The sequence below is a fragment of the Bos grunniens genome, chromosome 2 (assembly GCF_055505025.1).
Source record: "Bos grunniens cultivar Pamir isolate PY7600 chromosome 2, Bosgru_T2T1.0, whole genome shotgun sequence".
In the NCBI taxonomy this organism is placed as follows: Eukaryota; Metazoa; Chordata; class Mammalia; order Artiodactyla; family Bovidae; genus Bos; species Bos grunniens.
In genome coordinates, this window is record NC_141166.1 from 131,723,016 (window position 1) to 131,737,125 (window position 14,110).

A 14,110-nucleotide genomic window follows, 5' to 3' on the forward strand; every position below is an offset into this window, starting at 1 on the left:
CCCCTTTATACGAAAAAAATACAAATTAAAATTCCTGTATCCCCAAAAGAGGCAGAAAAAGCTTAAGTCATACAAAAGGACTTGCTAGAGTGTATACTCCTTGAATTAGGAATATAGAATGTATACACTAAACTCTACATCTCCTTCTTCTACTACCCGCCAAACAACATTCCCGTGTCCCTAGAAACTGGACACACGGGAATGAAAACTGACGCATGATGTTCCTTCAACAAACCCCAGTGCACTGCCCAGAAATCATCCAGCTGCCCCCAGGCCCCGGGCTGCTGCATGCCACACTGACCTTGGATATGAAGATGGTGTTGATTTTGGGGTTATGCTTGAAATTCTGGAGGATCTGCATCCTTTCTCCCTGGGACGTAGGGCCATAGATATAGGGTCTAGAGAAGAACAAAGCTACGTTAGGAAGACCTCGGAAGCACTCCTCAACTGTCCTGAACGCACGTCAGAGGGAAACGGAGCTCTGCAAGGTTTCTCTCTCCCAGGAAGACCTCTGTCATGGAAGAAGAACAGGAAGAGACCCATAGAAAACACGCCCCCACTGCCGCCACCCCTTCCCCCTGAGCCAAGGTGCAGGTCACCATTCTCTTCAAGATTCTCCCTTCACTCTCTTGTTTTTGGACTGTGCTCCTTCCTGCTTCAGCATCTCTCACTCTAAGCTTAGTGTCTATACAAGGAGAATCCCCTGGATTCCATGAAGCACAACGGGGAAAAAAAGAAAACATTGCTATTTGCAAACCAAAGCCTGGAAGGAACCATTTCCAAGTGAAACAGGCATTCTCCAAGAAAGGAGAAAAGAACCCCTTCCAGACTTCTTCCCACTGACTCCCTGTAACGCTATGTTCAAAGCACTTCTCGCTAGTCTCCAGCTGCCAAAGGGCACAGCCCTTTCTAACAACCTCACTGGCTCACCCCTGGCCTCTGGCAGCGTCACTCCTCTAGTCTTCCTGTACTGATGTGCTTTTTGTAGCTTCCACAGGGTCAATAACGATAGTGAGAGTGACGACGACAAGGACAATGAGGACAGCAGCCAAGTGCGCAGGGCCCCCCCAACACCAAACAGAGGCGGGCTCCACGCTGTGGGGAAGACCCACGCCTGCCAGGAGCCCTCAGACCTGTACACCTGAGGCTGGGAGCCAGAGGACGCTGAACTCAAGTGGCTGTTCCCCCGTGCAGGCCCATCAGCTCCCTGGAAGGCCTAGGAAGCACTGCTTTTGCTATTTCACACACACTTCCCGACACTGTGCTATAAGCTGGTAACATGGATGCCGAGAGAGCAGCCCCCTGGCCTATGGGGAAGCTGGGCGAAGCCTGGGACAGCTGGATGCTTCCCCAATCCTGTGAGCCTGGCTTCCAGAGTGTTTGGAGCACCCTACAAATTTATTATTTTCTGGATGTTCATGCTGTGAAAAAGGTTGGGAATCTGTACTCTTCAGAACAGCTTGTCTCTTGACATCTAGGTTTTTAGGTGATTCTTCTCTGTGATCATCATCAGGAAAAACAACTCATATAGCAGCAAGCCCTCAGTTTGAGTCAAAATGTCAGTTGCTCAGTTGTGTCCAGCTCTTTGTGAACCCATGGACTGTAGCCCGCCAGGCTCCTCTGTCCATGGGATTCTCCAGGCAAGAGTACTGGAGTGGGTTGCCATTTCCTTCTCCAGGGGATGTTCCCGACCCAGGAATCAAACCTGGGTCTCCTGCATTACAGGCATATTCTTTACTGTCTGAGCCACAGGGAAGGTTCCCTCATATAGGAAATGAAACAGAAGGGTAACCATCCTCCAGAAAAAGGACCTAACATTTGTTGAACACCTACTAGATGTAAGAATCCTGAGGTAGGTGGTGGTAACTCTAAGAGATAGTAGAGCAAAAGGGTAGAACAGAGAAAGCAGAAGCCCAGGCCGGCAGGAAAGCAGAGCCAACATAAAACAAGCCAGTTTTCTATACAGAACACAAAAGGGTTCAAGATCTAATCACCAGCTGCCTCAGAAGGTCGGTGTTAGGGCAGGATTACAGACAGGAAGACGGACAGAGTGTATGTGTAAGGAACAGTGTCGGATTCCAACTCCCGCCGCCAAGCATGCCTCTGCCCACCTGGCAGGAAACTGGAGATGTACTGCCTAGATTCTGAACACACTGAGGGAGACCCTTTGCCCTCAGGGAGAGCTGAGGGTTAAGCAAGAGTAAGAGTGAAGAAAGACAGGGATTCCCCACTCCCTCCCCTGCCACAGGCTGGGATCTAGGAAACGGTAAGATTCCTCTCTGGAGAAACTTTCCAGCCCAAAAGAAAAGACCCTGAGACACTGGCATCTGGCAACTTCTTGACAAACTAGCCAGGCCCATGCCTGATCATGGAGAGGTCCACAGGCTGGCAAACCCACCAAGCTATACAGAAAGGCCAATCAGCTTTTCAGTGACTCACCCTTAGGTAAGAAAATAGAGCCAAAGATCACCAAAAATCAGAAGATGGGCTCGAAAGACAGAGCTGAAACAAAACACTTGAAGAAGAGAGAGATGGTGCAGGGAACAGAAGAAAGCTTTGAAAGCTTTAATAGCCACAGAGAAGACACCGTACTTGCTCAAAAAAACAAGAACAGTTGACAATAAAGAACTCCTGGAAATTCACAAAAGCTTCAATAGAGTTGGTAGACAAAAGGATAAAAAATAAGAGAAAATGGGAGTTCCCTGATGGTCCAGTGGTTAGGATTCAGTGTTTTCACTGCCACAGCCTGGGTTCAATCCCTGGTCAAGGAACTAAGATCCCATAAGCTACATGGCACAACCAAAATAAAGGTGGGATGGGGCAGGGAGGAATTGGAGAAGGTGCCCAGAAGATCTAACACCTGGCCAGCAGGAATTCAAAATGAGAGAAAAGGAACTTCCTTGGCAGTTCAGTGGTTAAGACGCCAACGTAGGGGGCATTAGTTGGGGAACTAAAATCCCACATGCCACATAGCACGGCCCTCTCACCCCTCGAAAAAAAAAGAGAGAAGAGAAAACAGAGATGAGTAACAAAGAAAAAACAGAAAGAACTTCTCTGAATTGAAGGACATGAGTTTTCAGATTGAAAAGTGTCTACTGCATGTATTGTAATGAAAGAAAAAAGATCACACCAGTCACACTGTTTTCAAACTTCCAAAAATGAAAAAAAGATTCTAAAACCCTCTTGAGGGAAGGAAAACCTATGATCACCACAATAGATCACATACAGAGAGGAGTCAGAAGGGCATCAAGCAGGCTTGCAAACAAACAGCTGCATTGGAAGCTGAGAAAACAGCCCTACCTCTGACATTCTGAGGCCCCATCAACTACTCACCAAGTGTGAGAGTGAATAATGACATCTGCAAGCAAATTCTTATGAAATTTTCCTCTACATACCTTCTCTCAGAAATCTACGAAAGGATACACTCCATCAAAATGAGTGACCAGAAAAGGGGAGACTTGAGATGTGGCAACAGGGGTTTCAACACAGGGAAGAGGTACAAGGAATTCCCAGGATGATATCAGAGGCGTGCCCAAAGGTGCCAGGCAGCATCTCGAGTCCTAGAGAGCAGCAGACCAGAGCAAGACAGGAAGATGAAGCACTGAAGGGATCTGACCCTTCTGAGAGGGAATTTTACGAGGAGTCTGAAAAGGGATAACTCAGTAATTACATAGAAAACCAAGCAAAAGTAATGACAAGGCAACTATTAAATCTAGGGAAAAACAACATGTTAAGAAATAATGTAATCACAGTACACTGCCTGCCTTGGCTTGAACAATACTTACAGAGTCAAAATAATGTAACACTGACATTAGCTAGAACATGGAAGCAATCTAGATGCCCATCGACAGATGAATGGATAAAGTTGTGGTACAGATACACAATGGAATATTACTCAGCCATAAGAAGGAATGCATTTGAGTCAGTTCTGATGAGGTGGGTGAACCTAGAGTGAAGTGAGTCAGAAAGAGAAAGATAAATATCGTATTCTAACACACATACATGGAAGCTAGAAAAATGGTACTGAAGAATTTATTTACAGGTCAGCAATGGAGAAACAGACATAAAGAATAGACTTATGGACATGGGGAGAGGGGAGGGGAGGGTGAGAAGTATGGAGAGAGTAACGTGGAAACTTACATTACCATATGTAAAATAGATAGCCAACAGGAATGTGCTATATGGCTCAGGAAACCCAAATGGGCTCTGTACCAACCTAGAGGGCTGGGATGGGGAGGGAGATGGGAGGGAGGTTCAAAAGGGAGGGGATGTATGTATACCTGTGGCTGATTCATGTTGAGGTTTGACAGAAAACAACAGAATTCTGTAAAGCAATTATCCTTCAATAAAAAAAAAAAAACAGAACTAATAAAAAAAAAATGTAAAAATGTAACATTGAAACTAACTTGGCCCCAAACATTTTGTGGGGATGGAGTGGAGGTAGGGGATGGAATGATGTATGTAAGAGGGCTAAATCCACAGCTCCCATGGTAGGAAATTAATAACCAATTTCTATAATCAATCATCAAGAAATTGCTATATAAATTATTACTTAGAAATATGAAGGTAAATACAGAAAAGAGTTGAAAGTATCCATCTTTGGGGAACAAGGAATTTTGACTAGGAAGACAGGTGCAAGGAATTGCTAGTTTTCTTGACGGCCTATGTTAATTTGATAAAACATAAAATATTTCCTACATTAAATAAGGCACAGTTTTAGAAATCTGAGAAACTCAGTCTGTGTCCCAGTTTTTAGTCTATGAGACTAACACAATCATGTCTTGCGGCTGAGGTGATGATTAAATCACAGCTTGTGAAGAGCAGCTGCCTGTATGCATCCCTCCCAGCGACATAAAAATTCAGGCCGGAGGGCCTTGTCTTCTGCTACACTCACAGCACCTGAAGCCCTGTATCACTGTGTAAAGAAGCACAGGCCTCTTCCTCTTTACCTGGCAGGAAATTTTCAAATTTTCAGTAGTATCTGGGTGAGGCTGTAACAAGGACTCTGCCGGCTGTTTCCTGAGCAGCTCTTTCTAGATGCTGGGCCATACCTGGGATGCTGGTTCCGTCTGCCTTGCCTTCCCGGCCCCTAGTCCATGTGGTCTGATCGCATCTCCAGTCACAGTGCCACTCAGCCTGAAACTCCAGATGCCAACTAGTGCCCACCTTCGGAGCCCAGCTCCAAGGCAGCACTTGCTCTCTTGGCTCACAGTGACCAGGCCCTCTTTTCTATACACACCAACCTCTGACTCTGACCACTGCTCCTCTGTCTCATATGGTCCCTGGGAACAGAAAACTAGGCCTTCAGATACTAACAAGTTCCTGAGAGCTTCGAGAAAAAAACAGTCTTCTGCACTCTCACGTGGGGAAGATACCTGGGCTTTTGAGGCAAACTCTAACTTTTCCATTCTTACTTGTTCAGTCGAATGGCATACTCCTTCAGAGCAAACACGTTGTCAGCAAAGACGATAATCTTGTCATTCCTCCTTTCATGAAACTTGATCAGAAACTGGCAAGCTCTGAATTTGTTGGGATTCATGGTGTACAGCAAGATCCGTTTCTTGGTTTTGATTGCCACATACTCCCGGTAAAACTCAGGAGACATTGGGCACCAAACCTGTGAAACGGGAAGAATTAGGGGTCAGTATGCAAGCTTAAGTACCACACAACTGAAAACTTTGGCAAATCAGCTTTAAAACAAACCAAGACAAAACCAATGGCATGTGGATTACATCTCAAAACTATTGTAAACACACACATTACAAAACAAAACCTGAAACCCAATGCCGAACCAAGACCCTCTTACATGTTAATAGCAACGATTTTAAAATGTATTGACAGCAGAGGTGGACTTGCTCTGTCCACCTTTGGACAGAGAACTGCACACACACTTGCCAGCTCTATGTGTTGGGCTAGCCTAGCAATGACATCCCAGTAACGATACAAGGGAACTCTTGAGGGTGGGGGAAATGCTCTAAAACCGGATTGGAGGACACAGCTGCACAACTCTTTACATTTACTAAAATCACAAAAATTATAAATGAACAGCATTTACTTACAATAGGTGAATGTTATGGAACATAAACTAGACCTTAATAAAGCTGTTAAAAAAAGCAACTTAGCAACCCCAATGTCTGTCAACATCACTAAGTCACGACCAACTCCTTTGCGACCTCATGGACTGTAGCTATCAGGCTCCTCTGTCCATGGGATTTCCCAGGCAAGGATGCTGGAGCGGGTTGCCATTTCCTCCTCCGGGGGATGTTCCCCACCCAGGGATTAAACCCACATCGCCTACACTGGCAGACGGATTCTTTACCACTGAGCCAACAGGGAAGCCCCTGTTAACATTAGAAAAGACTATTTTTACTGCTGTGTAATATTCCATTAGCTATCAAATTGTGGTATATTTGTCCAGTGGAATATTACAGGGGAATTCAAAGTAATGAACTATAGCTATAAGAATAATCAAAAACAACGCATTATGCAAGGAATAAAAATATTAAGCAAAAATCAGAAACCATGCAAGAACATTTATATATATATATATCTATATATATATACACATATATCTCTCTCCTGATTCTTTCTGCATATACATAAAGATTTTAAAGGGGCTTCCCAGGTAGCACAGTGGTAAAGAATCTGCCTGCCAATGCAGGAGATGTGGGTTCAATCCTTGAACTGAATAGATCCCCTGGAAAAGGAAACAGCAACCCACTCCAGTATTCTTGCCTGGAAAATCCCAAGAACGGAGGAGCCTGGCGGGCTACAGTCCATGGGGTCAAAAAGAGTCAGATATGACTTAGCAACTAAACAAAGATTTTTAAAAAGCAAAGTTAAACAACAAATGTTTAGGGAATTGCACATAGGAAGTAAAATAACAAAGAAAAGCAAGAAAATGACAAACCTAAACTCCAAGACAGCAGCAGAGGGAGAGGAGATGCAATCAGACAGGAAGAGGCACCTCAAAGACTCCAGCAGTGCTGTGCATAACTTTGGTGCTCTTTATGAAGATGTACCCAGAGAGTAAGCAAGCGTCTCGATAGAGCAAGGCCACCTGCACAGCTGCCTCCTGCTCATCTTCACCCAGGAGGCCCATCTCTGCCCTTCCAGGACGCAGCCCACCCTACTCTAGCCACTAAGTGACGGTCATTTTAAAGTGCCAGAAAGGCCTTCTGTTGCTATTCCTTTGAACGTGTATTTTTAACACATACCTGTGCAGGTATTCATCACAGAACAATCCTGGGAAAATGTGTTCTTAGAAATTGAACGTTGGTCACATGTGCTGTCTGTGGGTGTCAAAACCAACAGACTCTGGCACTGGGGGTGGCTGGTGGCTGTTCCCACGGAACCAAGAATCCCTCTGGGGTGAAGGCGTGCAGAAGCACCCTGAGGTGCTCACTCCCAGAAGGGAGGACGAGGAGCCCAGCCCACCTGGATTAGCCTCCTGATTCGACCACTTCCCGTGTGCCCCTGGACAAGCGACTGTCTGACACATCTGAGATGGCACATCGCCCACACCACAGGAGGGCTGAGGCTACTGCAAAGGCAGCAGAACCCTTGCTCAGGTCTTGACCCGCGTATCTGCCTGTGAGGAATTGACCTGACCCAGTTCCCCTCCGCAGGGCAGTGCCCGCCCTCAGGGACCATTAGGAAGAGGCCAGCTACCTCAGCACACTGGACTTTGGCGATGTAGCCACTGTTCTGTAGCTCCATCCAGTTGGCTTCATAGAGTTTCGGCCCAATCAAAAAGTTTAAGTCGACGATTTTGTCATCTTCCCGGACGAGGGTTGCGGTCAAACCCAGCTTGCAGTGCGCCTGCACAATGGTGAGCACCCGTCGGAACATCTTGGCTGGGGAAACAATTGGCACATTAACACCATCACTTTTTAAATGCTCTAAGTACCAAAGACAGCTTTGACCTAAGACTGGTCCAGGACACCACATGTCTAAGCCCTGGGTCACAGGATCACAGAAACCTGGCTCTAGTCATGAATGACTAGGTGAGAAAGCTTCAACTCCACTTTCAGACCTGCTCCAAAGAGGGGTGAAAGGGAGAACAGGAGGCAGTGACTCAGAGGAAGCCCCAGGCCAGGGAGCCCTGGCGCTCCCCTCACACAGCTAAGCTATCGGGCGGAGCATAAACAGCAATTGGAACCATGATCCAGGATATTAAAATGCCACTGAGCTCTGACTCACAAGGAATTTATGCACCCTGAAGCTTGCTGACCAGAATGAATGCTTCAAACTCAGCCTCCAACTGAACTGCTACAAAGCAACTTCAAAGTTATTTACAGAAAATGTTTCTTTTTATCAATTTCCAATCCATCTGACCAAATACCCACCTTCTCTGTAAGGGTTTTTTTTTCTTTTAGTTTATAGTTTTTGATTCCCAGGTGGTACTAGTGGTAAAGAACCTGCCTGCCAATGCAGCAGATCTAAGATTCCCAGATTCTAACTTTGGGTCGGGAAGATCCCCTGGAGGAGGAAATGGCAACCCACTCCAATATTCTTGTTTGGAGAATTCCATGGATAGAGGAGCCTGGTGGGCTACAATGGGGTCACAAGAGTCGGACATGACTAAATGACTTAGTACACTGCACAATGAACTTTTCCTGAGGGTGGGTAAGTGAGCTTACCCTGTTTTATAAATGTTAACACAGCGGCAGACTGTGCCACCACCACGACCAGGTTACAAGCCGATCCACGACCCCAAAAGCTCCCCTATGCTCTGCCTTGTCACACCCCCCATCCTGCCCCAGCAACCACTGATCTGTTCTCTGTCACTACAGTTTTATATTTTCAAGAATGTCCTACTGAAGGCATCACGCACTCTTGCAGCCTCTTGGGACTGGCTGACTTCACTCAGCAAGATGCCTCTGGGCTTCCTTTCCACGGCTGAGAAGTATCCTATCGAATGACGTACCAGCTTGTCCATCCAGCCCCTCACTGACACGCATTTCCATGGTCAATATAGGTTTTGGAGACTACAACCAGGGCTGTTATAAACATGACAAGTTTTTGTGTGAACCTAAGTTTTCATTTCTCCATAACAGATGCCCATGGTGGGACTGCTGGCTCATATGGTGATTTTCTAATAAACTGCCAAACCTCCCCAGAGTGACTGTACATTTTGCAATTCCTCTGGCCATGCATGACAGTTCCAGCTGCTCTGCACTCTTGTCAGTATTTGGTACTTTATATATATATATAGACATTCTATATATATAGACATTCTAATAGGAGAAATATCAATAACCTCAGATATGCAGATGACACTACTCTTATGGCAAAAAGTGAAGAACTAAAGAGCCTCTTGATGAAAGTGAAAGAGGAGAGGGAAAAAGTTGGCTTAAAGCTCAACATTCAGAAAACTAAGATCACAGCATCTGGTCCCATCACTTCACGGCAAATAGATGGGGAAACAGTGGAAACAGTGGCTGACTTTATCTTTCTGGGCTCCAAAATCACTGCAGATGGTGATTACATCCATGAAATTACAAGAGGCTTATTCCTTGGAAGGAAATTTATGACCAACCTATTTGGAGAAGGCAATGGCACCCCACTCCGGTACTCTTGCCTAGAGAATCCCATGGGCGGAGGAGCCTGGTAGGCTGCAGTCCATGGGGTCGCTAAGAGTCGGACACGACTGAGCGACTTCACTTTCAGTTTTTACTTTCCTGCATTGGAGAAGGAAATGGCAACCCACTCCAGTGTTCTTGCCTGGAGAATCCCAGGGATAGGGGAGCCTGGTGGGCTGCCGTCTCTGGGGTTGCACAAAGTCGGACATGACTAAAGCGACTTAGCAGCAGCAGCAGCAGATAGCATATTAAAAAGCAGAGACATTACTTTGTCAACAAAGGTCCATCTAATCAAGGCTATGGTTTTTCCAGTAGTCATGTATGGATGTGAGAGTTGGACTGTGAAGAAAGCTGAGTGCCAAAGAACTGATGCTTTTGAACTGTGGTGTTGGAGAAGACTCTTGAGAGTCCCTTGGACCGCAAGGAGATCCAACCAGTCCATTCTGAAGGAGATGAGCCCTGGGTGTTCTTTGGAAGGAATGATGCTAAAGCTGAAACTCCAATACTTTGGCCACCTCATGCAAAGAGTTGACTCATTGGAAAAGACTCTGATGTTGGGAAAGATTGAGGGCAGAAGGAGAAGGGGATGACAGAGGATGAGACGGCTGGACGGCATCACCGACTCAATGCACATGAGTTTGGGTGGACTCCGGGAGGACTCCGGGAGTTGGTGATGGACAGGGAGGCCTGGCGTGCTGCGGTTCATGGGGTCGCAAAGAGTCAGACACGACTGAGCGACTGAACTGAATAGCTGTGTCTCTTGGATGAAGTCTATTCATGTCTTTTGCCTGTTTTCTAACATTTTCTGCCATTGCCTGACTGTCTAAAGGCAATAAAATTAACATGTCTAAAACCTACTCCTTGGAAGGAAAGTTATGACCAACCTAGATAGCATATTCAAAAGCAGAGACATTACTTTGCCAACAAAGGTCCGTCTAGTCAAGGCTATGGTTTTTCCAGTGATCATGTATGGATGTGAGAGTTGGACTGTGAAGAAAGCTGATGCTGAAAAATTTATGCTTTTGAACTGTGGTGTTGGAGAAGACTCTTGAGAGTCCCTTGGACTGCAAGGAGATCCAACCAGTCCATCCTAAAGGAGATCAGTCCTGGGTGTTCTTTGGAAGGACTGATGCTAAAGCTGAAACTCCAATACTTTGGCCACCTCATGCGAAGAGTTGACTCATTGGAAAAGACTCTGATGCTGGGAGGGACTGGGGGCAGGAGGAGAAGGGGATGACAGAGGATGAGATGGCTGGATGGCATCACCAACTTGATGGATGTGAGTTTGAGTGAACTCCGGGAGTTGGTGATGGACAGGGAGGCCTGGCATGCTGTGATTCATGGGGTCGCAAAGAGTCGGACATGACTGAGCAACTGAACTGAACTGAAAGCCTACCCCCAATCTTCTCTCTCCAAACCTGCTCCTTCTAGAGCCTTCTCCACCTAATATCCACTCCTCTCTTCTGATGGCTCAAGCCAAAATCTGATAGTCACCCTTGATTTCTCTTTCAGAACCACATCTAACCTGTGCAGTTCATCTTCAAAGCATAACCAGAATCAGCTTACCTTCATTCTTACTGGTTCCAAGCCTTGTGTTGGGATTCCACAAACTAACATATCTAGATGCTCTCCACCCTTGCTTCCTGCAGTGTCTTCCCAGCACAGCAGCCGGGGTGAAATTTTTAGAATGTTAAGTCAGATCTTGTCACCCTTGGCTCAAATGTCTCAAAAGGCATCTCACCCAGAGTACAAGCTGAAGGTCTACCTTCAGGCCCTACAGGATTGGCCCCAACACCTCTCTGAACTCAGTTTTGACTGCTCTCCCCCTCAACGCCCTCCGCAGCCACAGAACTACACTGAGGTCAGACCATGGAGGCACTACTTCCCCATCTCAGGACTGTGTCCTTCTGACCGAGAGACCCTCATCCCTACTTGGCTTGCTGTGAACATCTCATCTCTACTTGGCTTGCTGTGAACATCTCCCAGGCATCTTCAGACATCCAGAGAGGCTGGAGGAGTTCTCGTTACAGAGAAAACAAAAAGATGGAAAGGCCATCTTCACAATATTTTGAAAACACTATGTGAAAATGCCTCTGATTTCGTTTAATTCAGAGTCATCTCTAATTTCCTGGAGAAGGCAATGGCTACCCACTCCAGGACTCTCGCCTGGAAAATCCCATGGATGGAGGAGCCTGGTAGGCTGCAGTCCAGGGGGTCTCACAGAGTTGGACACGACTGCAGCGACTTAGCAGCAGCAGCAGCTCTAAATTCCACTTCTCAACTGATCAGAACTGTTAATTTGTTTTATCAAGAAAGGTTTGCCTGGTCTGCTACTCAGTAATAAAGGGAACACATCATCAGCACATGTCACAATGTGGATACATCATTATGTGAAGTGAAGGAAGTGAGACATAAGAAAATATATATGATTTTGTTAATATATTTCCAGAAAAGGCATGTATCCAGAAACAGAAAACAATTCAGTGATTTCCTGGGGCCAAGATGAAAAGCAGTGATGGTGAGTATGAGAAAGATGTTCTAAAACTGGATCATGGTGATGGCTGTACGAACGCCTTACTAAATTCAAGATTACTAAAAATCTTGAATCATATACTTAAAATGGATGGATTTATGGCTCATAAATTATATCAATATGGCTATTAAAAGCCATATTGTGATATGGCTGCCTGCAATACTTGGACAAGTACAACTTCTATAACATGATAAGGATCAATACTTTAGTCTTAAAAATAAAACAAACATTGCAAGAACTATTTTGTGCTCCTAGTATAGTTTTTGTGGGACTGTAAAAAAAGCGAGGGGAGGGGTTAAGGATAAGTGGATAAGTTGAGGTGCAAAAACAGAGAAGGGAAAAAGTATCCCTTTCTAAATGACTACTCTGGGCCAGTCTAAGAAGACTGTCAGTGTGGACGCCCACCCACCACTAACCCCCACTCCGCACATGCTCATTACTTCACTGAAAGCTTCACCAAGAAAGTTTCTCTAGCAAGATGGATGTATTACACAGCAGCCCCTCTCTCAACCCAAGAACTGGAAAATTACTCTGTCCATACGGTGAGCAGCATCCCAGCTCTCAGCCTGCTTACCTGGTATGGTGTGTACTTCATCCAGGATCATGAGGCCCCATTCCTGAGTTTTGAGCCACTCCATCACCCGCTCAGCCTCCCAGGACCTTTTGGTGGTGTGGCCCAGCATCGAGTAGGTGCTGATGGCAATGGAGCAGCCTATGGGCTTGTCCTTGGCATCGGAGGTAAAGCGGCAGATCTGGCTGTCGTCGATGGTGGACCACATCTTGAACTGGGCTTTCCACTGCTCCACAGACACGGCCGAGTTGCCCAGCACCAGACAGCGCTTCCTGACAGTACACGCGGCTGTCACGCCCACCAGGGACTTCCCAGCACCTACAAGACACCAAGGGCAACCCCCCCAAGCCGAGCTGAAATGAGGGACAGGGACAGACAAAAAGGCTCGCCGGCACACCAATCTGGCCCAAATTATTCGTAACGATCCTCACAGCGGACACTGTTGAGGCATTTTTTCTGCTCCAAACCTGTTTCCTTCTTTACAGAAAAGGAGGCATGCCCACTTCACACACAGATGTGAAAACTGAGAGACAAGTGCCAGGCCCTGTTAGAGCACCATATATGCACCTTGTTTAAATCTTAAAAAGCAACATTTGTCAAAACAAACTATGAATAAGAGACACCTCTACTATTGCCGTTTTAAAGATGGGAAAACTAAATCTAAGGTGCAACTTGCCCAAGACCCTGGGACAGCAGTGCTGCTAGGGTACAGTGTACCCAACACACGGACCACCTTCGGAGGGACTGAGTAAAAGATGGCTACTAAGATCACACAATCAACTGGGCTGAGCACTCAGGAATGTGGTAGTGTGAACACTGCTACTGGCAAAGACACAGGAAGGTGAAACTCCAGGGGCTTCTGAGTTCACCACCATCCACCATGAGAAGATCAAGATTAAAACTCAAGCTGTTCCTTTAAAAAGCAATTCTTCCTTAACCAGGGATGTGCTTCAAAGTAACCCATGGAGCTTAAAAAAAAAAATGAAGGTGCAGGCCCCTTCCTGAGAGAGTGCACCTTCTAGAGTCTGGGGCAGGGCTCCAGCTGAGTCTACTATGACTGCCAGCCTAGAACCTAGGCTAGACCAGACACGACTCAGGACAGATGCAGAGAGAGCAGCCCACCCACCTCCTTCACTCAGTCACTCACCACAAGGAAGGACAATGACCCCGGAGCGTGCACGCCCGTTCCCAAACATCTTCCGCAAACTCTTCTCCTGATAAGGTCTAAGGACAGCTGTGGGCTTCAGGTCAATGTTGATATCAGGGTTGACAGAATCATTCCGAAAGTCGTATTCTGCCAACAGAGGGTACTCCAGGTGGATGCAACGTTTCTGGAGTTCTTCAATCATTTCCTGGAAAGTGAGCATGAAGGTTTCATAATCTTGTTAACTCCAAAGCGTGCTCAGAAGCAACACATATCCT

General features: G+C 46.2%; 1 protein-coding gene across 3 annotated transcripts in view; it reads right to left on the minus strand.

Moving 5' to 3' along the window:
• ERCC3 (ERCC excision repair 3, TFIIH core complex helicase subunit) overlaps positions 1–14,110 on the minus strand; it is a 30,147-nt gene that overhangs the window by 10,847 nt on the left and 5,190 nt on the right. For all 3 annotated transcript variants that reach the window (XM_086362169.1, XM_086362177.1, XM_086362180.1), the window contains exons 7-11: positions 13,836–14,040; positions 12,692–13,006; positions 7,672–7,856; positions 5,415–5,617; positions 302–398 (exon numbers count right to left, since the gene is read on the minus strand). In XM_086362169.1, the coding sequence (XP_086218295.1) occupies positions 302–398; positions 5,415–5,617; positions 7,672–7,856; positions 12,692–13,006; positions 13,836–14,040 (1,005 nt within the window). The remainder of the gene's footprint in view (positions 1–301; positions 399–5,414; positions 5,618–7,671; positions 7,857–12,691; positions 13,007–13,835; positions 14,041–14,110) is intronic.